The 27,211-nt window shown below is 49.2% G+C and overlaps 1 protein-coding gene across 1 annotated transcript; it reads right to left on the reverse strand.

Moving 5' to 3' along the window:
* ALLC (allantoicase) lies at nucleotides 1–25,409 on the reverse strand. Its single transcript, XM_033125480.1, has 12 exons — nucleotides 25,278–25,409; nucleotides 17,343–17,437; nucleotides 15,629–15,679; nucleotides 12,568–12,655; nucleotides 11,214–11,339; nucleotides 10,031–10,110; nucleotides 9,020–9,152; nucleotides 4,453–4,608; nucleotides 3,983–4,056; nucleotides 2,960–3,068; nucleotides 894–1,018; nucleotides 1–207 (listed from the first exon to the last, which is right to left on the reverse strand). Exons 2-12 carry the CDS (start codon nucleotides 17,430–17,432, stop codon nucleotides 1–3), a joined length of 1,239 nt encoding a protein of 412 aa, XP_032981371.1. The 5' UTR covers nucleotides 17,433–17,437; nucleotides 25,278–25,409.
* Nucleotides 25,410–27,211: the final 1,802 nt, after the last annotated feature.

Genomic DNA, 27,211 nt, shown 5'->3' on the forward strand with positions numbered 1-27,211 from the left:
TCACAGGTTGGATCTGAACCCTGCCTTAACTGAGAACCTCAGAATGGGCTTCTCCCGGGGGCGCAGGAGGCAGATGGAGCTGGGGAAGCCCCTGAGACGCAGGCGGCTGACGCCCCCATCTGGGCTAATGGTGAGCCTTGCGTGGGTGATGACGTCCTGCAGCTCCAGGGTAAGGCTGTCGAACGTGTGACTTTCACTGCCAGACAGCTGAAAGAGAGGAGGACGTAGAGGTCCTTGTAATGACCAAACAGGCTGATTGGCCCAGCACAACCCACTGGCTCGGACATAGGGGCCTAAAATATAAAAGTTATGCCCTGATAATAATTTGGCTTACCATAGCGACCTGCCAGTAGGGAAAGAATGCCCCAATAGTACTGACAAGAATACGCAGGCCCCAGGGATGACTGTGGTTCCTAACAGTCAAGTAAGTGGACAAACTGATCAGAAGCAGACGTGTTGGCGTGTCCCGGAGGCTGTCACCCATCCTTTGGTGGGAGCAGCCCTCAGCCTCTACTCTGACCCACAAATGACTTCCCCCCCACTCGATCAAAGACACTTGTGGCACATCCCAGCCCCCAGCCCTCAGGTGGACACACCGTTACAGCTTTAAATATGCTAGCTACCCTTTCTAAAAAGTTAATATAATGCAGAAATTTTTTCCATACATGTATTCTTTGCATATGGTGACTCCCAACAAAATTTGATTGTTAGACATGCAAAAGCGTGAGAAAATGGGGCCGGTCCTTTTATTATATAAATGGGCAGGTACAGTTTTTAAAGGCTCGTGTTTTTTTACTATTAAAGCGAGCAGCAGGTTTGGAGTTGTATGAATCCTTTCGAAAGCAAACCTGAGTGCCACAGCCGAGGCCTGCCCCACCTGACAGACACTGTACCTTCGTGACTGGAAGCAGTGGTTTCCACTTGTGGCCCGGAAGTTCCCACTTCTGCCTGATCATGTCTTCTTCCTCCTGCGTCGTCAAGACACACCCATCCAGCTTACAGCTGTCAGGAGAATTACCTGTCGCAACACAACAAGGAGTGACTCGCTCCACTTTCACTCCGTCTGTGCTCAGCATAGTTGGTTCAGAGGCTGTCAGACGTTTCAAATGGGATCAAACACCCAGCGAAGAACAAATCCTTGTTCTTTCCCAGCGAAAGCAAAGGTATGATGTATGTGGGAGAAGGAACACACCAGTTTGTGACTGAGCTGATTGCCTCCTAAAATAGATGAGTGTTTGTTTTCCAGAGCACTGGGAAGTGGCTGGCCATGTGAGTTTGAATGGGTGGCATTTGACTTTGAAAGTGGAATGTGTTCGAGAAGCATCCTAGATTGCAGATTTAATAACTTGCATACTGCTATGTGGCTCATCTGAAATTATGAAGCTAGAAAATTTTTTCCCTATAGCATCATATTTTGCAACGTGCTGTATGCAGGATTTCTGAGCATTCCCTAGGTGCAAACAGATGGTCCCGGGGTTTCTCTTCTCTCTCCCAAATTTCATCGGAATCATATGCCCAGTGGGGTTAGAGGACCTCAGTGGAAGGGTCCCATGCTCTTTGTGAGGAGAGCATCTGTAGGGGTCCCCCAAGGGTTTAAGACCAACAGAGGAAGCGTTGCTGACGAGACCCCTCAAAGAAAGAGGCTACTCGTTGTTCTCGTGCCTCCTGGTGGCTCACCCCTCCCAACAGTGGTCCCCAAGGTGGGTGAACATGCCCCAGGTGCCTGTGCAAAGCCAAAGGCTGCAGGAGGAGAAGACTGCTCCCGTGGCTTTCACGTATGTACATGAGTGTGTATATACATCAAGTTTTGCCTACTTGATATCGTAAGTGGACACTGCATACTCCCTCGGTCCCATGACTGTCATATGGTGAGAGAGATATGCAAAGGGGCTAACAGTGGTATATTGGTGACACGTTACAGTCTGCAGTGCCTGATTATGTGCACTTACTTACTGGTCGTTACCTGGTTTTAACTCAACTATCCCTCATAAAAATAAACAAGTGATTTTAAGCCATGCATGCGGAGAACCATGAATTAAAGATGCTACTGCAAATGCAAGCGTCCATAAACAATAGTTGACATTTCTCCTGACTTTCAGGATGAGCCCTTCATCAGCCATGTTGAAACTGAAAACAATGACCCCCTAATCAGATTATAAACAGTCTTCCAAAACTAGTTACAAGAATCAAGACTTGAAATAATTAACTTGCATCCACTACCATGGAAGATAAATCTCTCCTTAAAAATATATTGTGCCTTTATGTAATTGTTAATAATTGAGTGAAGCCATGATTTGCAAGACATTTAAAAATCAGGCATCAAAATTATGACTACAAGCTGCCACCATCTATTCAGTGACCACTAAATAATCAAGAGATACCCAAGGCAGTACTCATCAAAATTTCACCTAACAATTATAAAAGTTGAGTAACCTCTTTTGAAACTTCCTTAAATAATGACACACGTATATATTTCATAAGAAAGTAAATAAAGGATATCAGGGATGCTTGTCCATTTTTTTACTATGGAAGGACACAATTTTAAAACTGTGTAGCGCCCAGCCTTCCAAGTGAAGCCTGGAAAAGAAATGGTCACGCCCACCCATTCTGCAGAGGATCCCTCCCAGAGAGAGACGCCTCCAGCCAGCGCTTCTCATGACCGAACCCGGAGTACGTCATAGGCTCTTTCCAACTGGGACTCAGGGCCCCACAGTAAAGAGCCTACAGCATTGCAGAGTCGCGCATGACTTTTGGGATCGTCCAGTTCAACCCTGCCATTTTATAAAGGGAGACACTAGAGTACAAAGGGTACAAAGAGTGAAAGTAACTTGCTCAAAATTGCACAGCTGGCAAGTGAAAAGCTCATCCCAGAGCCCACTGCCCTGAGCCCCACCCCCACAGGAGCGTGTTACCTTTTTAATAGGCAGTTAAAATGCATTTCTCGGAGCTTTCCATTTACCTTTAAAATATTTTGTATCAATTTCAATTTGAGTTATTACTCCAGGATGTGCCAAACGGAAAACCGCCCACTCACAACCGGAAAGAAGGAGAACACCATTCTCATCATTCTGGAATTCAAGAAGAAAAAACGTAAGGCGACTTGGTGTCATTCAAGGAACAAAACTGAAAGCCAGCAGGTGAAAACTGTTCACAGGCACTTACGTTATTTCTTTTATTCTTACTCTAAAAGTGTTCTCTGTGACCCGATTTCTAAGTTACTTTTCACGTCAGTTGTCTCTTTGCTGTCATTCTTTAAGTGCCTCATGCTGACTCAGGAGTTTAGTGGGTGGTTGGTAAATTTTTATAAACTTCTAATGATTTTCTATATAAATTCACGAAGAATGCTAGACACAATGGGGCCTTTACCCAACCCAGCCCAAGTGGTCCTCTACGCACTTAGTTTTGACCTTTCAAAGTAGAGACATTGTTGGTCAGTTTCATACCAACACCTGAGCTTCCTGCAAATCTTGTCTCCAGCAGGGAGAGCTTATTCATTTACAACTGGAAGCGGTGGGGGACATGCAAAGTAACCCAAGAAAGGGATGTTTCCGACTAAGTTTCCAGTGGGATTTACAAACTGAAAGGTGTTGGAGTCCCCTCTCTGTCACAGGTTCACAGACGTGGTCTCATCAACAGAGACACGGATATTAAAAATTATTAAACTTTTTTTCTCCAGGTCTATCAATAAATTTATTCTGGGTTTTATATCATTAAATTGTAGATCCTCTTTTCTCTTTATTAAAGAAACAGGGATATTCAAACAATGTATTTGATTGCCTGGCAGGCACCAGCATGTTTGTTTGGCCTTTGGGGCTTTGCCCTGACGTTAGAATAAAACAGTAGGAAATGTGGAAAATGTGGAGAAGTAACAAGCTTTCAGAACAATGCTTAAGAGATTTCGCAAATGAGCGTTTCCTTGACATAAAATGAAAAACGTCACTTTCTAGAAAATTTGAAAGCATGGTGGTTTTTAACTTCTTACCTCTAATATCGGTGGCCTGTCCAGCCTCCTTGCAGTTTCCCAGCCATCCGCCAAGGACTTTGGTGGGCCGACGCCTACGGAAAAGAACATTGTTGACAGGGATAACACGTGTTTTCATTTTACAGGTGAGAATGCGTTTGTTGGTGTGATCACAGCCCCCACGCACCTGGGCATTGCTACATAAATTCTTTCCATTGAAATTAATGTTTCAAGTCAATTCACATGCAACCATGGGGTTAGTAAATTTTACTTCACCTTTTATAGCAACTGCTTAAGACAAAACTAGGAAGGAAAACTGCTGATTTACTTGCTGTCATAAAGGGCTCAAATCCCGTTACAGACGATTGATTTCGTCCACTCCCATGCTCTGAGTGTCCCCTTCCTCTTAAATCATTCTCACCAAACTGGGGTGTTTCATGCTGGTTCCCGGATACCCCAAATAAAAGCCAGCCTCTAGAATGGCATCTCACCTATCATTTTGTTTGGGTGCCCAAAATGTGCATTACTAAACCCTACGCAGGCACCCCCAAAAGCGATGGCCACCAGGTCCAGTGGTTCTTTGGGGTCAGTTGCAGTCCAGTCTTTTTGTCCAATACCGTATACCCTAAGACGTGCAATTCCACCATCTGAAACCAAAAGGGGTCTTAGTTATTTTTTAGTTGGAAAAGCAGTTGTGTGTGGATTGTGAATCACGAAAGCCCTCCACACTTACCTGCTCTGGTTCTCAAACACACCAAACCCACTGCCCCAGGACCTTTGTCTGGGAACAACTTTCGGGGCTCTCCAAAAGACCACTTGTTGTTCTAAGCTCTCAACTTAAGTGCACGGCCTCGGAAGGCCTTCCCTCTCACTCCCTGACTCATCTCCTTCCCACTCGGCCTGGCCCTGCCTGGTTCCCCAGGGTCAGTCTTCCATCTGCTCCCACATATTTCCTCCATAACTCTAATCACAGTCTGAAAGGATCTCATTTTTTATTTAAGTCCCTTCGAATATGTCTCCCAAAACGAGAATATAAAATCTTTGAAGGCCAGAACAACTGCCTATCTTGTTCACTTCTGCATCCTCTCTACTCAGAACCAGTCCTGGCACATAGTAGGTGCTTTTATATATATATATATACATTTGAATTTAGAACTCCAGGAAAGTCAAAAAGCAATGGGAAATTCACCATAGATATAATGTTTGGTGCTAGAAATGAGCATTGCTAAATCCCACACACACTCATACAAGAGACTTACATTTTTATTTTTCCAACAATACATTGCTCAGCAATGCAGTTGAGAAAACAAAAGGTTAAAATTCACAAAATCAAATACCTCCTGAGAACCACAACAGCCTGAATCTAGGTACACAGGGCAGAAAATAGCTAACAAGATCAACGCACATTATCTGATTCCAATAAAGTGAATGTGTTTTATTTGTTTGAATAAACAAATAACTTCCCAGAAGGGGGAAGCCAAGCTTTTTTATACAGAAACTCAAAATCATTAATCGGGTAGTCTACTGAAAACAAGCCCTATGTATTTTTACATGGAAGATTTGGTGAAACTGAGTGATCTGAAATTATTTCAACATAACAGTAGAAATCTTGATATTTATAATCAATAAAACCAGGCTGCATTGGCATAAACTCCTGGCAGATACACAGAGGGAGTATTCATTCAGCAGAAGCTAGACTGTAAGCACTCAATCTCAGCCAACACGTGTTCATCTTTACATGTTGAGGTCTTACTTTAAAGCATGACAACCAGAAATACACTGCATCTAAAGTGAGGGTCAGAAGATCCCCAGTGAAGCTGGTGAGAGTTAGAGAGAAAAACAAAACAACAGCCACTTAAATAAAGTCTCTGGAAATAGCCTTACAGACATACAGCACACGAAGCAACATTTATTCAAGAAAATCTACTAACACTCACTAAGAAGAGTGACAGCCTGGTACTGGAAACAGGTCAGCACCTTCACTTCCTCCTCCCACTTCTGTGAGGTGGCGAATCCACCGCAGACGGGTGCAGCCAGGCACCCAAGTCTCCCTCGGCCCCGCTGCCAGTGAGTGGGCTTTCTTCCAGGGAAGGGCGGACATCACCCTTTCTCATTCTGCCCATCTGCCTGTTGCGGAGGTTGAGTCCCAGGTGAGCATGGTTGAGAAGAGGGGTGCCTATCTTCCACCCAGCTCCCATTCCTGGGCTCTACGCGCTCACAGCCCCGCTGAGATTTTGGGGCCATCACCACCAGTGTCTTCGTTCACAAAGCAGAGCTTCCCCCCGAGAGACAAGCCCAGTGTGCCCCTCCACTGAGCACCCACCTCCTAGAGCAGGCGTGTCACTGAAGGAGAAGCACACCCCAGCTCCAGAGCCAGGGGCTGAAGCAGGTCACGGAGCAGAGCTCCAAATCTCTTCCCAACACACTGAGTTCACTGCCACAGAGTAAGGAGAAGTTTAAGCCTCAGGGTGCTCTGAAAAGCTGCTAAGAGGGGACCGGCAGATTCATTAGAGATCGCCATAAACTGTGAAACTAGTCTAGACAGTAAGCCAGACGGACTGCTGGAAAGAACGAGGCAGAGCTCAGAGAAGGCTCTGGGATCAGGACGAATCTCAAACACCAACCTCAAAAAAAAACGATCACTTCAAAGAAACCCAGAGTTAACTGGATTGGTATGGGGAGCAATTTATGCCCAGGGTAGTCTTGAAAAAACAGCAATCAGGAGTCAATTAGTGAGCTAATTGTGGGTGTGGTTAGGAAAAGAGTCAAAGAAAGCTGGGCCCAAATTGTCATCTCAGGGTCACTGGGGGCGCCCAAGCCTGCACCTCCTTGGGGAGCGACATCAGAAGACTCCTAGTGGGAGGGTAAAATAGATGTCGCTAAAATGCTACAGCCAGTAGGTGACCATGAAGAAACAAAGAGCATTGGAAAAGTGAGTATGTCATTATCCTAAGAGACAGTATAAAAGCATCTTTCCTCTGCCTTAAGTGCTTTAAAAGGCACTAATATAAAATAAGACGTACACAGTGTATTGTGGGGCTTATATGTAATCTGTGTGTAATTCACTTACCAGGAACAGCAAAAAGGAGGTTGTGGGGAGTACAGCTCTATTGAGCTCAGGAAAGGACTGCATAATGGAATTCAAATCCAGAGGAACAAATGAAGAAACACAGAAATGACAAATAGGAAGGTTAATATACCAAACCTTAAATAAATATAAGCACATATTTGCTCACCTGTCTTCTCTCGGCTTCTTTAGAAGACATGAAATTGTATAACTAATTGTAACAAAATCATATAACTAATTGGGTTTTTAACATTGATAGATGTACTTTGTATAACAATAGTGCCACCACAAAGGGGAAAAGAAAGTAGAGCTGAACGAGAATAATGTTTCTAGAAAAAAATAAAAATAAAATAGTGAAAAAATGATTAAAGAAATTAAAGTGCAAAGTGTCTGAGTCAACTACTTGTTGACCAGTGTGCCAGTCATTCAGTGGGAAAGAAGAGTCTTTCCAACAGCTGGTCTCAGACAACAGGTATCCACACGCAACGGAATGAAGCTGAATCCTTACCTCACGGCAATACAACAATTAACTCAAAATGGATCAAAGACCTAAATCTAAGCGCTAACAGGATAAAAGTCTTCAAAGAAAACATCGAGGTTTTCTTCATGACCTCAGATTTGACAATGATTTCCTAGATATGACTCCAACAGCACAAGTAACAAAAGAAAAAAACACGTAGTTGAAATTCATCAAAATTAAAAACTGTTGTGCCTCCAAAGACACCGTCGACAAGGGGCAAAGACATCCAACAGAATGGGAGAGAATATTTGCATATATCGGGTAGAGGATCTGTATTTAGAATACACAAAAAACTGTTATAATGCAATCATGAAAGACAAAAACCCAATTTAAGAACAGGAAAAGCTCTGAATAAACATTTTTTCCAAAGAAAATAGACACATGGCCAAGTAAGCCCCTGAAGAGACGCCCATTATCATTCATCAGGGAAAAGCAAATCAAAACCACAATGAGAGACCGCTTCGCATCCCCTGGGATGGCCATAATCCAAAAGGCAGATGATAACAAGTGGTGCGGATGTGGAGGAATTAGAAGCTTCCTAATTAGAAGCTGCTGGTACGATGTACAATGGTGCAGCCGCTTCCTCAAACGATTAAAAACAGAGTTGTCATACAACCCAACAATTCCAGGCCTGCGTATAGACCCAAATGAAGACATACGTCCACACAGTAACATGAACAGGGGTGTGTATGGCAGCATTATTCCTCACAGCCCCCGGGTGGCAACCATCCAAATGCCCACCAACTGATGAGTGGCTAAACAGCGTGGTCCATCCCTTCAACAAAATATTATTCGGCCATAAAAAGGAATGAAGTACGGATATGTGGCAAACATGGATGAGCCGTGAAAATATTATGCCAAGTGAAAAAGCCAGTCACAAAAGACCAGGTATAGGAAATATCCAGAATAGTCAAGAGTACTGAGACAGAAAGCAGGTTAATGGTTGCTTAGAGCTGGGGGGGCCGGGCCTGGGGGGAGGGCTGACAGCTGAAGGATGTGGGACTTCTTTTTTGAGGTGATAAAAATGTTCTCAAGTTGACTGTGGTGATGGTTACACAATACTACATATTTACACAGACTTTAAACCATGTACTTACATAACTATAAAGCACTGAACTGTATACTTTAAATGGGCGAATTACATGTTACGTGAATTACATTGCAATGAAACTATTAAATAAGATAAAATGAGGGTGACTTGTACATAACACTTCAACTGCAATATACCTGTGAGAAATTCCTAGGAGGTATCTGACCTAATGCACCCTAATCGGCTTGATAGTTTCTCGATCACTGCCTATGAACGGGTGTGTTAAAACAAGGATTTCCTAGAGAACAAAAAGGGCAAATTATAAAGTCCTAGAGAAACCAGTGACCAAGAAAGAAACGGTGACTTTTTTTATATTTTTCAAACATGCCAATGTTAAGTAAAGAAGCCACAGACCTGGAGATGTGTCCACATCACATTTACCTGGGAAAATGTTGAGTCTTATGTGAGTCCATCTCTGCTGGGAATTAACAAGAAAATAATTGTGGCCGGAAGCAGGCTTCCCTGGTTCGAGCTCTGTCATGGGAACCAAATAATCCCAGTTGTTGGAGTTTAGCTAGCAATAAATATAAAAATGTTAGCAACGGCTCCAGGGAACAATAAAGTCTTTCCCCCTAGCACCTGGGTGGGGTTATCGGGTAGAAATTCTTGGAATAAAAATTAATGATGGATACCTAATGGAACACTTTAATAAAAATACTAATAAAGATCCAGTCCCAGGTTTAATAAACAGAATAAGGCCCTGGTTTCTTTCACCCTGATCAAAAGAGCCCTGATGGTGGCAGGGGGTGGGGCAGGGAGAGTGAGGACGGAAGACAACATCTGAGATTTCTCCAAATGCCTCGTCTTGAGGATTCTTAGAGAGAAGAAGCCGGGATGGGGATGTGAACCTTCAAATAAAGTCCAGGGCTCTTCCCATGGACCCCGAGACCTGGGCTCACTTGGTTAGCCTGAGCCTGCAGTTTTCTGCAGCTCAGTGCTTCTCAGACGGAAGGGCCGGTTCTTTATTCCCTAGTCTGCTATGGAGCAATGCTTTTGTAAAGCACAACGTAAATTAATTCTGGACATATAGACATTAAAAAACAAGAACGCAGCCAAACCCCAGCCCAAGTTGTTTGTTTCATTAAGTTCATCAGGCCTGAAGTTACTTTGACCAATTCCCATAAAACGTATTTAAATTCTGTCAGTTTCTGCATTCATTCCATTAGGGACATCACTTTGCAGGTGGCTGGGGAAGCAGACGGAGCTGTGAGAAGCACTACACCCGGGACACTCCCTCGTGCCAGGTTGCAGAAGCCACTCACGGAACGTCTGCAAGGTGGCATGGGCGGTAAATGAGGAGAGGCAGGCAGGGCTGCGTGTGGCACCACCTGACATGGCCAGGGTGGGGAGCACGTCCCTGCTCCCTGACGAGCCCGGACCTGGAAGGCGTACCTCAGCAACAGCGGCCAGCTCCTGGGGGGTGGCTGCAGCTCCCATTCTCTCTCCTCGCTGTGGCATCTGTGCATCTTTATCTGAAGGTAGAGTGACCGTTTGGGTTACAGTTCGTGTTCAAGATCAAAAGGGATATGCTCTCTCTCGGGCGGTTGGATGGCAATTTTCATTTTACTAATGACAGTATCTCTTACATCAAAGTACCACATGGTCAAAGTAATAGACACACCTGTTGAAGTTGCTCAATATTTGAAATACTATCGGTAATTTCAAAAGCAGTGCAATACATTGGTAGCCCGTTTGCTTAAGAGTAGCATATATCGGCTCCACGTTAAGTCGCACTTCACCAAGTTTATCCCTTGGCTAGGGTTTTCAAAAGCTGGAATATTGCCAGGGCCGTTCCAGAAACACTCCCTCCCTGGTGGCATCCTTAGAATTGCTCCTCAGGCAGTTCAGAAACAGAAGCACTGTGCACAAGTGAGGGGCCGACAGACTCTTATCCATTTGTCACCAGCCATTTCCTGCTTGTAAAATAACCTCTCTCCCACGGTCACTTAAGGTGTCAGGTTGCCCAGCTTTCAGGAGCAGAGCTCATCCACACCCACAGGGCTTTTAGTGCAAACTTGCCAACGGACACGGCTCGTCTTCCCTAAGTATGTGTCCATACAGACACATACGGCACATATTTCTAAAATGTCTGTTCTGGGACCAACGTCAGGTAATGCCAAGTAAAGGAATAAAAAGGCAAGTCCAGGGTGAAGAGCCTGTGTGATAGGTGTGGCCCAGCGTTCAAGACTCAGGAAGGAACCTGCTGAAACCCCACAGCTGCTGCGTCCCCATGACCCTGGGAGAACTGAGCGGGGCTGGGGCCGTGGAGCCCAGATCGTGCAGACGGCCCACCCCCCGCCCCGCGCCCCTGCTCACCACACACACGCAGGTGCCTCTGGGTGAGGCCTCAGAGTGTGAGGACAATGCTAGAGAAATGGGGTCAGAGAACATCGGTAAGCTAAAAGTCAAACACCACAGAGCACTCTGCTGGGACTCGGGGATCAAAAGCTGTGTGGCAGGCAGCAAAGTGGCCTCGACAAGCTGCTGGACACGTCTGGGTGAGAAATGCACCATCAGGGGACTGGGCCTCGTGACCCCACAGTGCTCATCCTGGGGCCCGTGGTTCCCAAGGCACCTCCTTCCAAGTGTGCTGCTTGGATTGAAATTCGAGGAGCATAGTCTCCCGTGAAGTAAGAAATGTCTACGTCGAAGCCCCTGATGACGCCTTGTATCCCCAGCTTGATGATGCACCAGTCGTGACCTACAGGACGGAAAGGACAGAACATCCCCGTTAGGGCGAGCTCGGCCCATGAAGCAGGGACCGAAAGGAGCTGACCTGCAAAGGAGCAGCAGGGACACCCTCCTCCCGCCACAGGAAAACGTGCACAGTTAACTCTCAGCTGTGGCTGTAAGACCTGTCATAACGTGGGCACACGGGGCCACCGTCCCCACATGAACCCCTGGATTCAGAGTCCCCAGGCTGACTCCAAACTGGTCATTTCCTCTGTGTGTCCTTGGCAGATCCTCCAGCCTCTCAGAGCCCTATTTGTTCCACTGCAAGGCAGGGAGGAGATAAGCGTCCACAAGCTTATGTGTGTCGGAGCTGGAGCGAGCCCCCGGCCCAGCTCTGCCTGTGTTCAGTGTAAACCAGGGTCTCCTGGAAACACCACGTTTATTGTCCACCTTCGCCTTTGGGGGTTCCCTCTCGTGCCCCCACCCAGATCGCCCCCGGTGGCCTGCTAAAGTCCACAACTTCTTCAAGTCAGTATGTCATGGGTAGTTCTCGCAGTCTTGCTACAGGCCCTCTTAAAACGTCCAGACGCACTAGCATGCAATAATGCCTGGAGTGCCACAGGAATGGAGAAAATTAGAAATAGCCAATGTTTCTGTAGTGCTTGGAACAGAAAAAACAAACAAAGAAACAAAACACCCACCAGTTATTATTAGCCAAATGCTGGCTTCGTTTGCTTTTACAAGCGTTGTTCAACTTTAAAAGATGTATTTTCATTGAGACTGATGAGTAGCAATGAATAAAGGTAACACCTTAAGGTGACATAAGAGATAGCATGTGCAGGGGCATAGGACAGCTCTTGGTCCGTTTCCTGGCTTTTCTTAGCAGCATGTGACCTGGGCTAACGTGATGAGCCTGTTTCCCTAGCAGTTAAATGGGGATAAGAACCGCTCCCGAGAGCCGTGGAGACCGGATGAGAAGAATGTCTACACGTTGCCGTCCCCTCTTCCACGGCTGTCATCGTGTTCTCACCCCCCCACCAAGGTGTTGCAACGCCTTTTTGCCTGGTGGTGCACAGATGACCGGCTCTCCACTCCCCCTTCCTGAACTCTAGAGGCCGATGTTCAGAAGGGACCTCTGCGATGACCGAGCATTCCAAGGGTCACATGTTAAAAGTGACCCAAAACGGACCCTGGCTTTCCAACAGCCCCTGTTGTCAAAGGTCTCAGTACTGAACAGAGAGTCATCATCTTCTTACCTGGTATCCTTTTCCTTCTGGTCTCCCATCCATCCATCCATTTCCCAAACTCAGTGTATTCATGCTCTTTAAAACGTGGACTGTCGCTCTAAAGCCAAGAAGCACAACAAATCAACAATTAACATTCGTGCGTGAGCCTGGGCTCCCCGCCTGTTACCTTTTGCCCCAAAAGGACAGATGGGCCGTGCAAACGGGCACCCCGGGGGCATCCTCAGTAGGCGTGGGAGTGTCTGCCCCTCCCTTCCTGCACAGAACCCCATTCCAAACCGGGTGCCTCCTTTGTACCTATCGCCTTCAGACAAAGAAACTCCACTCTGTGGCCTCAGCGCACAGAACCAGCCACGACGGCAGTGGGTAAAACCCAAAATCCCCAGGCCCCCACAGATGATACAACTCCCTCTGCGGGCTAGGTGCCTCCCAAAACACCACCGGAACAAAGAGAAAGGACAGCTCTCCAAAGCAACCCAGACAACACTGTTTAACAAGGAATTCAGCCAAAGTTGCGTGGAGAGCAGGCCAGGTGCTCGGGTCCAGCTGAACGCTTAACCCCAGCGTGCTGCACTGCTCGTGCCACCTGAGCCAAAGTGTGGACTCAAGTCACAGAAGCCAGCGTGGGGCTCAGTTCAGTCCCATGGGCCCTGAGACAAATGGCTGAGCCCACGCTGCCTCTTCTTGAGGAGCCAGGAGGGTCCTCCCCTCCTCGTGGGGCTTGAAAGCCCTTAAGCAGTGCAGACTCGGAAATTGTGTGGCTCTTGGCAGGTGGCCAAGAGTGGAGGACCTTTTCCCTGTCACATCAAGTCCAGTGCGAGGAGGAGGGGCTTCTGTCTCTGCTTAGGGACATCTGCCCACAGGTGCGCAGGGAAAGGACAAAGTCACAGACAAGCGGTAGGTGGTGGGCCTGGGCAGGGCTCCCAGGGAGCCGCTGCCGGTGGCCCAACCAGGGGTCCCACACACCCGCTATGTACTCCCTAAGGCAAGGGCCCAGTGCGAAGTCCTCAGCCTCTTGTACCTCAGTTTCTTCATGTGTCAGAGGGGGACAGCGCTGTCCTCCTCCTGGGCCACTGTAAGCCTGAAAATGCTAAGTCACGCCTAGCACAGTAAGTGCCCCAGATTTGGTTAGCAATATTATACCAAACTTGGTGGCATTTTGGTCCCACCCTCCAGCTGTTCCTTTGTTAAGGAGCTGTGAAGCTCTGGCCTGAACTCAGCGAGAGGAAAGGTACACCATCCACGTAAACACCAGGCCACTCGGACCCCAAGCTTCCTGGTGCTTAGGTTAGCTTTGGTGGCAGGTGGGTCATTTTAGGTGTGTTGTTGCTATAGCTGCCATGGCAACTGGATTAAGACGCAAAGGCATGAGGGGACTGGAGAGAATGCTGCCTGACTGGTGGCAGTACTGTCACACAGGGTCCTCACCTTATGGTGACAAATACATTCTTAAAGAAGAGAAAAGGAAACCAAGGGCCAGACCCCGAGGTGAACACACACATGCACACGGACATTCACAACAGTTCAAATGGAAGCAACCTAAACGTGCATGGGGGGTGGGCCCACACCCTGGTCCATCGTCATCCGGCAGTGAAGGGGTCACCGGACCTCTGTACCAGTGTGGAGGGGCACACGAACACCCGGGGAAAAAGCACATTTGCAGAATGCTCAATCCTTTATGACAGTGTGTGTACAAATTTAAAAGAAGCAGTATTATTTCCTAGACATGGATATGGATATATTTATTTAAAAGTACATAATATATTAGAAGAATACACCAATCTTATAGTACCATTAATTCTACAAAGGGAAGGAACTGGCTGGCATTGGAGTTGGAGGTAAAAGGGGCTTTAGCGTTACCTGTAATCTTCTTTCTTTTCCAAAAAGGAGAAGGTATATTTGTATTTATATAGCTTAAGTGATTTGCAAGTGTGAATGTACGTACGTATGTTTAGTGTGTATAGAGAGAACATATATACACTCAAGTGTAATGGAAGAAATGAGGCCCATTGTCTCGCACCCACTTCCCAAGCCTAGGTCTTCACAACCTTGAACATGTCTTATGTGCATATGACACGCATGACCTTCTCTGGTTGCCAGCGTGTGGCCACATTCTGCTCCCGACCTGGAAGATCCTTACGTGCTTATCGAGTCCAGATTGATGGACATTTAGGTTGGTTTCTCCCCTCCAAACACCGGAACTAATATTTTCTATACATCTGTGCCTACTCGTGCAAGTATGTGAATCTGGGGGATAGCTCAGGCCGGGCACGCATGCGTCTACATGTTTCAAAGGTAGGCATGTGGTAAAACGGGGGCCTCTGACACTAGCTGCTCTAGTGACCTAGAACGAGTGAGGCGGCACCTGGTCCCTCCTTTCCTTACGGGTTTCTCTGAGGAGTAAGTGTACAGGTGCCAGATGCCCTCAGTGTCAGACTTCACTATGTGGGGACCTGGCCAGCTCCTGCCTGGGAAGAGCGACCAATTTACCAGAGTGACCAGGTGGGCAGTAACCACCGAGGAGGCCAGCACACCGCCCTCCAGTGGAGACCCGTGCCGCAGCCACACCTGTCCCAGCTAATAGTGTGTGCACCTGCGTCTGCCTCCCCCGGCAAGAATGCTCGCCCCTCACGCTGGTGGGACCGGTAGCAGAGTTCCAATGAGAGCCTCCATTTCTTCCCTATGTTTGTCAGTATTTTCTCTGTGCTTTTTCTAAAAAAAACATGTCCTACACGTCCATAATTACACACGTAAGGCATTTTCCAAAAAATTCGAGATGTGTGCCGTTTTTCTTCCCGACGAAAATTATGACCTCCACATTCGACAGACGATGTCAGTAGCTTCCCCCACAAAGCAATGTGGTCCCAAATCTCCGTGTCATGTCCCCCTCTGTGTCTGTCATGTCTTAGCCTGAGTGGATGCTGATTTCTACATGTGCCTATTGTTCTAAAATGCTAATTCACTGGGACGCATCACGTGACTCCCACCCCAAGTGAGCGGGAGGGTTTTAATTGACTGGCTGCGCCCATCACACTACACCAGCGTCCCCACCCAGAAGGCCGATTTACAATACCTTTATAAGGTTCTCTGCAGGAGCAAAAAAGTCATCTGTTGCAAATAAAATCTAGACAAATAAAGAGAGAGGTAAAGATAAAATAACCATAAATTAAAACCCAGTTTATTTCATGCCCTAGTGAAACATTATGAGATGCAGTAAAAAGAACCCGTGCAATTGCCTGAGGGAAGAGAAACAATATGCAATTAAGCTTTTCAAATCTTTTGCTTTCATTGCTTGTCTCCCTGCTTAATCTTTTCTTCCCACCCTTTTTTCTTAATCCCCTTTACCATCTGGATGCAAAAGTGCTAACTTCTTACACTTGGGAAGATAATTAACCAACTTTCTTCCTCTCAAGGACGAGGACCTTGGGCTTTGTGACCCTTTCACTGACAGAGCAGTAGCCACACCTGTGCTTTGGGCTCACAGGGGGATGCCCTGCAGGGAGGATGGCTGGTAACTGGTCGACCAAAGTGAGACGGGTTTGAGAGTGAGGTGGTGTGCTCCAAATTACACTAAGAAAGCAGGTGTAAAACAGATTTTTGCCAAGCAAAACAGGCTGCCGGTCACCCTTTCAAACCCAGGCCCCACTCACTGCTAGTCTGGAGGGGACCCAGGCTACTGGTGTCTGAGTCCAGACCAGAACCTACAGGGTAGGCCAGGACCTCGCTGTTTTGGGGCTGTGGGTGGTTTGGATGGTCAATGCAGGGGAGTCGCTACTTGTTGGGATGGGCCTGCCCCTGAGAATTACTCCTGGCGAAGCATAGGGGAGTCCTTCCCCTACTCAGCACCCTTCACTGGCTCCGGGAAGAAACCCTCACGGGCACAGGGGGCCTCTCCTACCTCCCCAGGCTCCACCCCCACTGCCCCACAAACCCTGGACTGTTCCAGAAACACTAAACCCACTGGAGCTTGCCGGGCCCCTTCTCAGCACCCTCTGTCTGAAACGGCCGCTCCCCCTTTCTTTGCCTTGCCAGCCCCCTCCCCCACTTAGAGCTTCACTTGCCTGGTTAGTCCTTCCAACAGGTCACTTCCCCCACCCCATGCCTGGCTGGTGCCCAGGGCTGGAGTAGAGGCGATCCAATAGCACGCTCCCAGGCTTAATGACAGCTCTGGTCTGCACTTTCCATTCAGCTCCCTGGCACAGCATAAGCTTCCTGAGGGCAGGCTTGGGTCTTTCCTTCCACCATACATAGCGCCTTGCACATTACTGGTATCTTAGCAATTTTGCACACAGCTGGTACTTCAGTCCTCTGCGCACTCAGGTACCTCAGTCCTCTGAGCACTCGGGGACCTCAGTCCTCTGCACACTCAGGGACCTCAGTCCTCTGCACACTCGGGGACCTCAGTCCTCTGCACACTCACGGACCTCAGTCCTCTTCACATTGCTGAGGTAACACTTGCACAGTGTTCACATGTTGTCCAGGTGACTCCCATACTATATTCATGTACCACTGACAGGTAAATTTAAGAAAAAACACAGAGGGACAGTGGACTCTTCTCACACAGGTGCAAAGTGTCTTTTTGCTTTAAACTTAAGGCAATGCTACTCACGCTAGAATGCCCCAAAATTAAGAAAAATTCTTTGGAAGCCTTTTGCAGTAATGGGCTTCCTCAGATAGGTGGACCCTCCTGCCCATTTCCTTTCTTTCTAACTAGGCTCTCAGCCATGATGATGCGTCCCTAGCAAGGCTTCGTTCAGTCTTGTTCTTGTCGAGAGAGACCCGCTTACCTGTCCTCCCACAGACTCAGATGCCATGTCAATAAGCTGGATGAAGTTGGGACACCTGGCCAGCTTTCCCTCCCTGGGAGCATCAGTCATGCTTCCTGCAAGGAGAAAAGCAGGCTCGGTCAGTCCAGGTACCGAAGCACGGCAGCGCCCATGTGCGTGAGCAAGGTGTCCTCCTGGCTCCCACGCCAAGGTCTGAGACGTCACATTGTCCAGTGGGTGTGGCGGGCGCCTCCCACCCAGTGATCCCTTCAGGCTGAATGAAAAGTGACTTTGCACCAACACTCAGACAGGGGATTAGAGCATGGCCTCCTCTGAAGTGTTTAAAATGTACAAATCCTACTGCTGCAAAATGCAAAGTGTTTTTTTATGGAGAAAAGCTTTAATTTAGAGAGGAATAATTAGCTTTTAATAGTCTCTGGATCCATTCAAAACACTCATTGAGCACTAGGTGGTGAGCCCTGGCTGGAAATGGGGTACAGAGGAGGACACACCCTGGCCTGCAGGGGCTCCCCACGGTGGGCGACAGGAGCCCACAGATGCTCTGTAACCACCAGACTCAGGATTTCTCCATCCCAGAGGACCGGTACCAGGCCATCACCGTGCAGGGAGATAACGGACTGGAGGTAACTGTCGGGCACCCTTATTCTGAAGTTGAGAAAACAGAGACGGAGAGGTGGAGAGAGGCGCCAAAGGGGGCCGAAGGGTCCCAACTGGCCCCAGGGTCTCCCACTCCTGAGCCAATGGATGACCCTTTGGTCCTACCCATTTCTTCTACCCCTCCTGGTGAAAAGAGAAAAGTGCATAAAAACCATTACCTCAGGAAGAATGTTTCTTATTTAGACAGGAAATACAAATGGTCAATGCCCATGAGATGTTAACCTGCTCTTGAAATCACAGGAATATGACTAATCAGAACACGACACTTTTGCCTACGGAATGGACCCTTCTTTTAGACAGACAAGCACCCCCATAATCTGCTCTCAGGAATGTGAAGTACAGCACTGTCTGCAGTGACTTAGAAATAACTATGACGTGAGCAGGCAGCTCCACGCCATCTCCTCCGTGGGTCCTGCCCTGACCCCTCCTGCTGGGGTGTCCCGGGCCCCCTGAGTCTCCCTGCTGCACTCACCCTGCAGTGATCTCATCCAGCCTCGCGGCTCTGACCTCATGCCGACCATCACTAACAGCATGGCCTTCCTGGACCTCCACCCTCCACCTCAAAATACCTCCCCTCGGATGTCTTATCCGTCTCAAAGCCGGCGCATCCCCCACTCGGCTCCTGCCCTTCCTGACTCTGCCCTGCGTCCTCCCCTCTTGGCCGGGGGCCACTCACTCACCCACTTTCCTTTACACCTCACATTCAATTTGTCGAAAAGTCATGTCTACCTTCCAATTAGATCCAGAACCTCGAAAATGTATCATATCTGGAATGTTCTTTAAAACAACCTGGAAAATTTTCTCAACATTCTGAAAAGGAGCAAAGTGAACAAGGGGGTAAGTGAAACATGACTGGCCATGAGTTGGTAATTGCTGTAGCTGCACGACGGGTACGTGGAGGATCCGTATAACACACGTATTATAGGCATTACGCACACGCACACAATGGGGGGGGCATCCTCATCTCTCGCCTGGATCATTAAACTATCCCCACTGATCTCCCTACAGGCACCCTACCCTCTGTACAGTCTGTTCTCAACACAGCACCAGAGCCACCTGTCGAAAGCAAAAGCCAGACTCATGAAACCCTGCGGTGGTTCCCAAATGCAGAGTAAGAGCTGGTCTCTTTACGATGGCCACACGACACTCCCTCATCTGACCCCCTTCTCTCCTACTCCCCACCTCCACCCCAGCCACCTCGTCCTCATGGAATGTTACAGGCGTATTCTGCCTCCGTGACTTTGCAATGGCTGTTCCCTCTGCTGGGATGCTGTTCCCAGGTGTCTGTGCAGCTCACTCCCGCATTCTCCTCAAGCCTTTGCTCAACGCTCACCCCAGCAGTAGCCAACCTGGACACCTCCATTCACAGGGGTGTGTCCACCACCCTGTAACCACAGAACCAGCTCATTCTGGTCCTGTCCTGTTTCTAACAAGACTGGGAGTCTACCCCACTCGTGAGTAACATTTGTGAACACTTAACTGCCCCCACACACACAGAACCACAGGACCAGGACATCGCCGGAACCTGAACACCAGAACCCTTTCAAGAGCGAGGGGTCCACTGTCCAGGGAGGTCTGGTGCTGAAACCGCTTAAGCCCGCCCCGAATCCTGGATTGGGGAGACAGGTGTGAGCCCCACCTGCCTCCTTGCCGAGCTCACAAATAGAAGCTCGTTCTTCTCTCAAAAGCCAGACCGTAGTGTTGCCTTCTGGGGGGCGGGAGGCAGCGAGCCGTTGTTAGCAGCTCCCCAGCACTCCCAATACCCCACCCGACCTACCTTTGTCCCAGTGGCACAGACACCTGCTGTATAACCCGTCTGTCTCTAACTCCTATCTGTGTGCCCCGTGAGGACAGTAATTTCATTTGGTCCACTGGTGTATCCAGGGCTCGGCACACACAAGATGCTCGGTAAGCATTTGCTGAATACATGAATGTATGAGTAATGCTTTCTAACTCGCTTCCTGTTTGGAAACTCTGGTTCCCTGAATGGACTAAAATCTTCCTGAGGATGAAGAGACACAGAAGAAATTGGCTAACATCACGTGTTTGCAATGGCGTCATGCACAGTCCAAACATTTTATCTCATTTTAATCCTCAAAACAACTCTGTGGTGTTGGTATTATTCACATTTTACAAAAGAAGAAATGCTCCTTTGGGAGGTCAAGTGGATTTTCCAGAACACACGGCTGGGAAGTGGACCTGCTTCCCACCCAGATGTGTCCAAATGTGATCGACCTGAAAGTTCCCAGTGCAGGGCTGGCATACGTGCTGCATAAGGCTTGTGACATGAGCAAACCCCCTTGTGATGCATGTGTTCCGTCACTAGTTGTGTGGACAGCTCCGGTGACATCCAAGCCATGAGACAAGCATTGGGGTTACACCTGCTCTGCAAGGGCTCCCAGCAGAAAGCACGACAGACTCATCAGCAGGTGACGGTAGCGAGGTGCTCACGGCATCGTGGGCACTGAGGACACGCCCCGGGAGCTGCAGGGCCTCGGGAGCTCCCTGCAGGAGCAGAACCAAGCTGGGAATTGAGCAGACGCAGTGGCGACGGAGTCAGACAACGTGGAGGCAGGGCGGGCTCCAGGAGCCACAGAGCTGGATGACATTTGTCTGGACCTGCACCGTCCCGCCTGGAAGCCACCGGCCACACACATCTATTTCATAAATTTAGATTTAATTAAAATCAAATAAAGTTAAGACTCGGTTCCCCATGGCAGTAGCCACATTTCAAGTCCTCAGTAGCCACCTGTGGCTGCCGTATTGGGCCACACAGACACAGAAACTTTCTAACCTCGCAGGAAGTGTCGTGGGATCGCACCGGGAAAACACAGCAGAGATTATGGTGCAGAGCCCACCCCCCACCATGACCACCGGCAGCACATGAGTAAAACTGCAGCCACCACTACACCGGGGCACGGACACGTACCCTACACACAGGCTCACGTCACGTGCCTTCCTCCTGCAGCCCTCACCACAACGTTTCCAGGCAGCTCATCAAAGCAGAGACACCCGCATTTTGCACAAGTTCTGCCAGCCTCGCCATCAGGTGGCATGGGCACTGAGATGGGCAAAGCGCGAGACCAGGGCCCAAAAGGTGGGGTGGGTCACAGACCCGGGCCTGGCTAAGCTGGGGTGTGTCTCTCAGAGTCTCCCCCCGACCCAGCAGCTTAGTGACTGACCAGCGTCCTGTACAAAGTCACACCGTGCCGTGCACTCAGCAAAGGTTTGTTGAGTGTTTCATTTGCTTAGACAATTAGAGTGTTTGATTTACTCAGTCATTGTTTCGAAAAGTGAGATATTGCAATTTATAAGAAATTTATTTGGTCATTCAGATGACCAAGATACATTTCTCTTCCATAGTTGGTCGCTGTCCATGGTTCCTGGTTCACAGCTCCCGAAACCCTTGGCATTCGCTGAGAATAAGAGCCTGGAGCATCTTGTGTATAACATTTGGTCTCCAGCCCTCAGTTGCTGAAGTCTCTTCAGAATAAAGGTGAAACGGTGTCTTGTTACTTATAACAAGCCCCTTTCCACCACTACGGGGTTTGTGTTAATGAGGTGACTTGGAAAGCACCTGAGGTTGGGGGCTCGTTGCCAGGGGAACCAACCATGAATAGACGGGGTAACTTTCAGTGCCAGCCCCTGATTTCTGGTGAGTGGAGAGGGGCAGGAGGTTAGCTCAGTGGCCGTGACACAGATCGACTCAATCACCTCAGTAATGAAACCTCCGTAAAAACCCAAAAGGATGGGTTCAGAGAGCTTCCGGGTTGGAGGACACTGAGGTTTCAGGGAGAACCCAGCGCCTGGAGAGGAAGCCCCTAGCCCCGCCCCAGACTTCGCCCCCGGGCCCCAGACCTCGCCCAGTGCATCTCTTCTGTCTGGCTGTTCCGGACTTATATGCCTTTATAATAAACCAGGGGTCTAGTAAGCAAACTACTTCTCGGAGTTCTGTGAGCCTCTCTAGCAAATTAATCGAACCCAAAGAGGGGGTCCTTGGAACCTGGGACTTACAGCGAGATAGTCAGAAGCACAGGGGGCAATCTGGGCTTTCGACTGGCATCTGAAGAGGAGGGAACAGCGGGGGGACTGAGCCCTTAACCTGTGGAACCTGATGCTCTCTGGGTAGACAGTGTCAGACCTGGGTTGAATTGTAGGACACCTAGCTGGTGTCCAGAGAATTGTTTGATGGTGGGGAAACCCACACGCACATTGGAAGTGGGTGCTCAGACACCTTTTAAAAGCCTGAGCTTTTTATTTTTTTCAGTCGGCTGCAGCAAGCTGAACATGCAGCGGGACAGAGCACGTGAACATGTTGCCTAAGTCCATAATGTAAGGTCCCTCTCCTCAGCCTCCCCAGGTGACATCATGCCAACTCCCAGGCATGGCCCACACAGGGCCATCCTTCTGCCTCCCTGTAGGCCAGAGAGCAGCAGGAAAGAGCACGGTGCTCTCTTCCATCTTTGCTGTCTTACATCTTTCTCTTTGATGTGCCTCAGATGACGTGCACCAAGCACGCGTGTGACATGCCTGTACCAGAGGCTGCAGCTTCAAGGGAGAACGAGATCAAGAGAGAAAGGCACACTACCCTTTTCTCCAGGGAGCAGTCTCAGTGCTTCAGGTTTCTAAGCTCCCACCCCCAAAACACTGACACTCAATTTAGACAATAAAATATCTCCATTCAGCACTTCTTTAGAAAAAAAAATGAATAACGCTCCATTTGGAAATGAATGCTCCCATTTGGAAAACAAATAGATTAAAAGCTCTTCAGGAGATGGCAGCCGGTGCAGCAGCGCCCTGTGAAGCTAACACTGGATGGACATGGTCAGAGCCCGTCCTGCCCCTCCGAGCCCCGGGTGGCATCCACGGTCCACACACAGGCTGATTTACTAGGATTGGCTAGAGCCGTTATTCACACTGGGCGAGCGTGCCTCCCACACGCTCATGGCTACACATATACGTACAGTCATGGAAGGGCACCCTAAAAACAGGCAGAAATTTTCAAGGCTAACGTGTGTTTCCAAATGAAATCTGGCATTTGGACACATCTGTTTTAACTGGCAGAAATGAACTCAGTTTGGGGCCGGGAAGCCCACGTCCACGTCCCACGTCCCACGTCCCACGTGTCACTGCCCGTTCGTTTACGCCCCGGCCTGCAAGCTCCGTGGGAGACAGGTAAAGGGCTCTTTAGAGCTACTTCCAAGAAATAGTTGCCTTAATGCTTTATCCTCCCCTTGGCAAGTTCCCTTTGCAATGAAGACTCTGCTACTCAAGTGTGTTTAAAATGTGTTACATTGAGAAAACAGGAAAAAAACAAAGAGACCTTTGTAAACCACTACAGAGGATGAACCATAGAGATAAGTCTCAAAGGAGGATGAAATCCAAATGCAGCTGAACAGAAATCCTAGGGACAGAGGTGGGGGTGGGGGACAGAAACCTCAGCCACCATCTTCTCTGTGGCCACTCACCCCTTTTCTGCTCCTTTATCTTTAGACAAAGAACCAGATCTTGCATAGGAGAGAGGCTCAGGGCTGGGTCCCGAGCGTGCACAGGTCCCATTCTGGCCGTGGGTGTCAGTGGCTGCATGACCATGGCAACCACTTGCCACATGTGGCATTTTTGTTTAAGTCTGATGAAATTTAGAATTCAGTTTCTTGGTCATGAGAGCCACATTTTACGTGCTCATAGGCCACTGAATGGCTCAGAAGGGACATTTTCGTCCTTGCAGAAATTTCCAGCCAACCCTGCAGGTGTAGGGTTCACAAAGCCTTCTCACGCACCTTATAGAAGAGCGCCCGTTATTTTAGTATGCCTGTTTATTAATGGCCTTAGATGTAATATCGGTCTTTACTAGTGGTCTTAGAAATCTTTCCTAACCTCTCGGCAGTGTGGGAAAGCCTCAACTACACTGCAAAGCCATCTACTTGGCTTCCTACTATGCACCAGGAAAACCTACTGTGCCCCAGGCATGGGCTCTCCGTCGTTCCCACGACCTCCTACAAGCTGTCTGTGACTGTCCTCACATTCCCCACGGAGACCGACGCTCAGGTGCTTGTGTCACCCTCATCCAGCACCACTCAGCCCAAAGCAGGAAAGTCACCTCAAACCCTCCTCGAGCACTTCTCCCCCACGCCAGGGTCATCAGGTTTCCTCTGCGAAGGGCCAGGCCAGGAGTCCCCCAGCTTCACAGGCTTACGACCTGTTGCCACACACAGCACTGAAGCAGCCACACATAGTCCATATGGGACAAATAGACAGTCCATACAGGACCAGCCGAGAGTCCATAGGGACCAGCAGACAGTCCATATGAGCCTGGCAGAGCCAACTCTGCCAGAAAGCCACCCCCCTGCTCAGACCGCCTGCAGCATGTACTTCTAGATCTGTCGTTGGAAACCCTTACAATGCCTGCTTAAATTAGCTTTTAAATAATTCTCTGCAAAGGAACAAGATCCCCTTTAAAAGGTAGGAGCTACGATTGAGGCCAGGCTGTCATGTGTAATGAATATGCTGAAGCTTTTACTGCAAATTGCAACTTATTCATCAGAAAAGAGCAGGATTGTAACAGGTTATTCCAATGAGATGGAGCAATTATTGTCTTCTGAAGGAAAAAGTATAATCTTGAAATTTTACAGTCAAGGGCTGTTCATTCTTTGTTCCCCCTTTGGGTTTGTCTTAAAATAAGACACAAGGTGAGTCTACAAATTGAACTGTAGGCAAGAGAGATTTTCCTTTTACCCGCAAGACGGTGGGAACGAATGGCTCCCCGTTAAAGACCTCCCACGACTTTTATCATCACTGTCGATAAGTCCTAAAACAGCCTTTGGCCAAAAGTATGGGATTTATAGTGAAATCAAAGAAGCTTATTCAACTTTGGGGCAAAACTGGAGGGAACTTAGGCTGGGATTTGGAGGAGCCCTAAGTCAGCGTGTCAGCTGCCTGGCTCCATGTAGCGTTGGTACAAATTCAGGTTTCACTCACTTGTGGCCCTTCTTTTGAATATAGGTTTATTTCACTTATGGGTTCAGTTCTTTGATTTTTTTTTTTAAAGCCCAAAGTCACATGACTTAAACCGAAGCAGAGTGGGGACCAGAGTGGGGACTCCCTGGCTGTGGACACCCTGTCCCTGCCTTTGCTCAGCCATCTCCAAGATCCGCCCACAGCAGCCAGGCCAGGCCCTCTCTTACCTCTCAAAGGTGGCAAACGCTCACAGGGCTGTTAAATTCGTCCCTGCTGTCGCCCTGCTCGTGGGGCAATGACAACGTGAACATAGCAAGTTACCTGTAGACAGCGCTCCGATCTCGCCTGGGAATGTGAAGCCCACTGCTTAGGATTGGATTTCCTGCACCTCACGAGCCAGCTGCAGTTCCATGGCGCTTGGGTGCCAACCAGGAGAGAATTCACAAGGGACTGCGAGCTTCCAGGAGACTGGCTGTGCCTGTGTGATGTCACAAGGGCTGAAGGGTGGGGGATGGAGTTGGAGCAGCCCCTCCCTGGAGGAGCCCAGCAGTCACTGCAGGACCCCTGTGCAGGGCAAGGCCAGCCCCAGTCCCTCCCACACATGCTGACCCTGCGGTGCCAGCCCTCACCATCCCTGAGAGAAGACCGCCCTTGGCAGGCCTGGGCTGAAACCACCCCTCCCCCATCCAGCTCTTACTCTGAGGAGACTCATTGGTTTGCAAACACCAGGCCCGCCTCATGGTTCCCCACCTTCTAGAGAAGCTGGGCTTTGGGGATTCGATAGCAGGGAAGGACCCTCAGCCCCAGGAAAAGGCAGGTGCACACCAACCTTTCACGTGGTTTACAGGTTCAAGCACCTCCAGAAAGCATACCTTGCAGAGTGGGTGCCACACCTCATGGTGTGAAACCAAGACACGCCCCCTGCCCTTGGGGTCCATGGTCTAGAGCAGGGGTGTCCAAACTTTTTTCAATGTTTTTCACCAAGGGCCGTATGCGGTAAAATACACAAACAGCCGGGCCGCTCACTCGAGGTGAAGTACGTATTGCCTCACCTGGTTTATTTAAGTAAATTAAATATATTTTTGGAATTTGCTGCGGGCCAATTAACAATGGATTGCGGGCCGCAGTTGGCCCACGGGCCGCAGTTTGGAAACCCTTGGTCTAGAGGAAGTGTCCCTGGTGGCACGGTGGGACGGGGGCTGAACTCCACCTGCCACACGTGGTCATACGCGACACGCGAGGGGCAGCGGGGATGTCATCCATGTCACAGCACTGCTGACAGAGTTCACAGACGGAGAAACAGGCTCCCAAGGTCAGCCAAGGTGCCCTGACTCATGCCTGGCTGAAGCACAGCGGGAACTCAGAGCTCCAAGTGGGGGTGGGTCCTGGCACAGACACTCCCTGCTCTCCCTCCTTACTTCCCTCCTGCACCCCCATCCCTCCCTGATGAAGCCAAGCCATCTGGAGAGGCTGGTCCCCGGGCCACCCCCAGGAACCTGCCCAGCCCCTCGACCACGCCCACTGCAGAGACACCCACAGCCACCGGGCCCTCAGGTCCCATTGGCACCCAACCCCCCTCCCGATGAAAAACCAGAAACCACACCCTGTGCTTCCTTACATAGCTGACTGCGTTTCAATAAATTAACAGATGTGATTTCATCCCCAGTTCCCTGCCACCCAGCTGGCAATGAATGTGCTCTTTGCTCTCTGGCTCTGAGAAGTCACAAGACCGCACGACGCAGGGGCCCAGTTTTACCCTTCAGTGTCACTAAGTCCTGGCCCCGTGCAGAGGACAGCCTGACGACAGGGTACCGAGGGCTGGCGAGAGCTCCTGAAGCCTAAATGCGTCAGAATCACATGGGCTCGTTCCAGTCTGGGACCTGACTGTGCAGATCTGAGCGGGGCCTGAGACTCGAGGTTTCTCGGAGCTGCCACTGAGGCTGGTGTGCTGGTCCCCGGACCACACCTGGAAAACCAGCTCCTACAAGCTGCATGGTCCCGTAGGACAGCTTCCAGCTCCTTGAAATTAAATCTGAAGTGAAAAAGTTAAATGAAATTAAGAACTTAGATCCTCTATCTTGCTAGCTAAATTCCACGTGCAGAGCGTTCTAATGACGGCTCTGTGGGGACACCCCACAAGAAAGCAGTGACCCCAGGGCGGCCGCCAGAGATCAGGCAGGAGCATGTGTCAGCCCTGAACCCCAGGGCCACACTGACCCCGCACACCGTCGTCCTGGACACCCACCTGGCGCCCC

Source organism: Rhinolophus ferrumequinum, chromosome 13 (assembly GCF_004115265.2).
Source record: "Rhinolophus ferrumequinum isolate MPI-CBG mRhiFer1 chromosome 13, mRhiFer1_v1.p, whole genome shotgun sequence".
NCBI classification, from domain to species: domain Eukaryota; kingdom Metazoa; phylum Chordata; class Mammalia; order Chiroptera; family Rhinolophidae; genus Rhinolophus; species Rhinolophus ferrumequinum.

Bases quoted from the DNA above. Each gene is read 5' to 3' on its own strand.
- ALLC (XM_033125480.1), bottom strand. From the start codon at position 17,432: ATGACTGATGCTCCCAGGGAGGGAAAGCTGGCCAGGTGTCCCAACTTC. The intron at 9,153-10,030 runs GTACGCCTTCCA...ATTTATTGCTAG, and splicing joins AGCTGGCCGCTGTTGCTGAG to CTAAACTCCAACAACTGGGA. The intron at 4,057-4,452 runs GTGAGATGCCAT...TCTTTTCCGTAG, and splicing joins GCACCCAAACAAAATGATAG to GCGTCGGCCCACCAAAGTCC.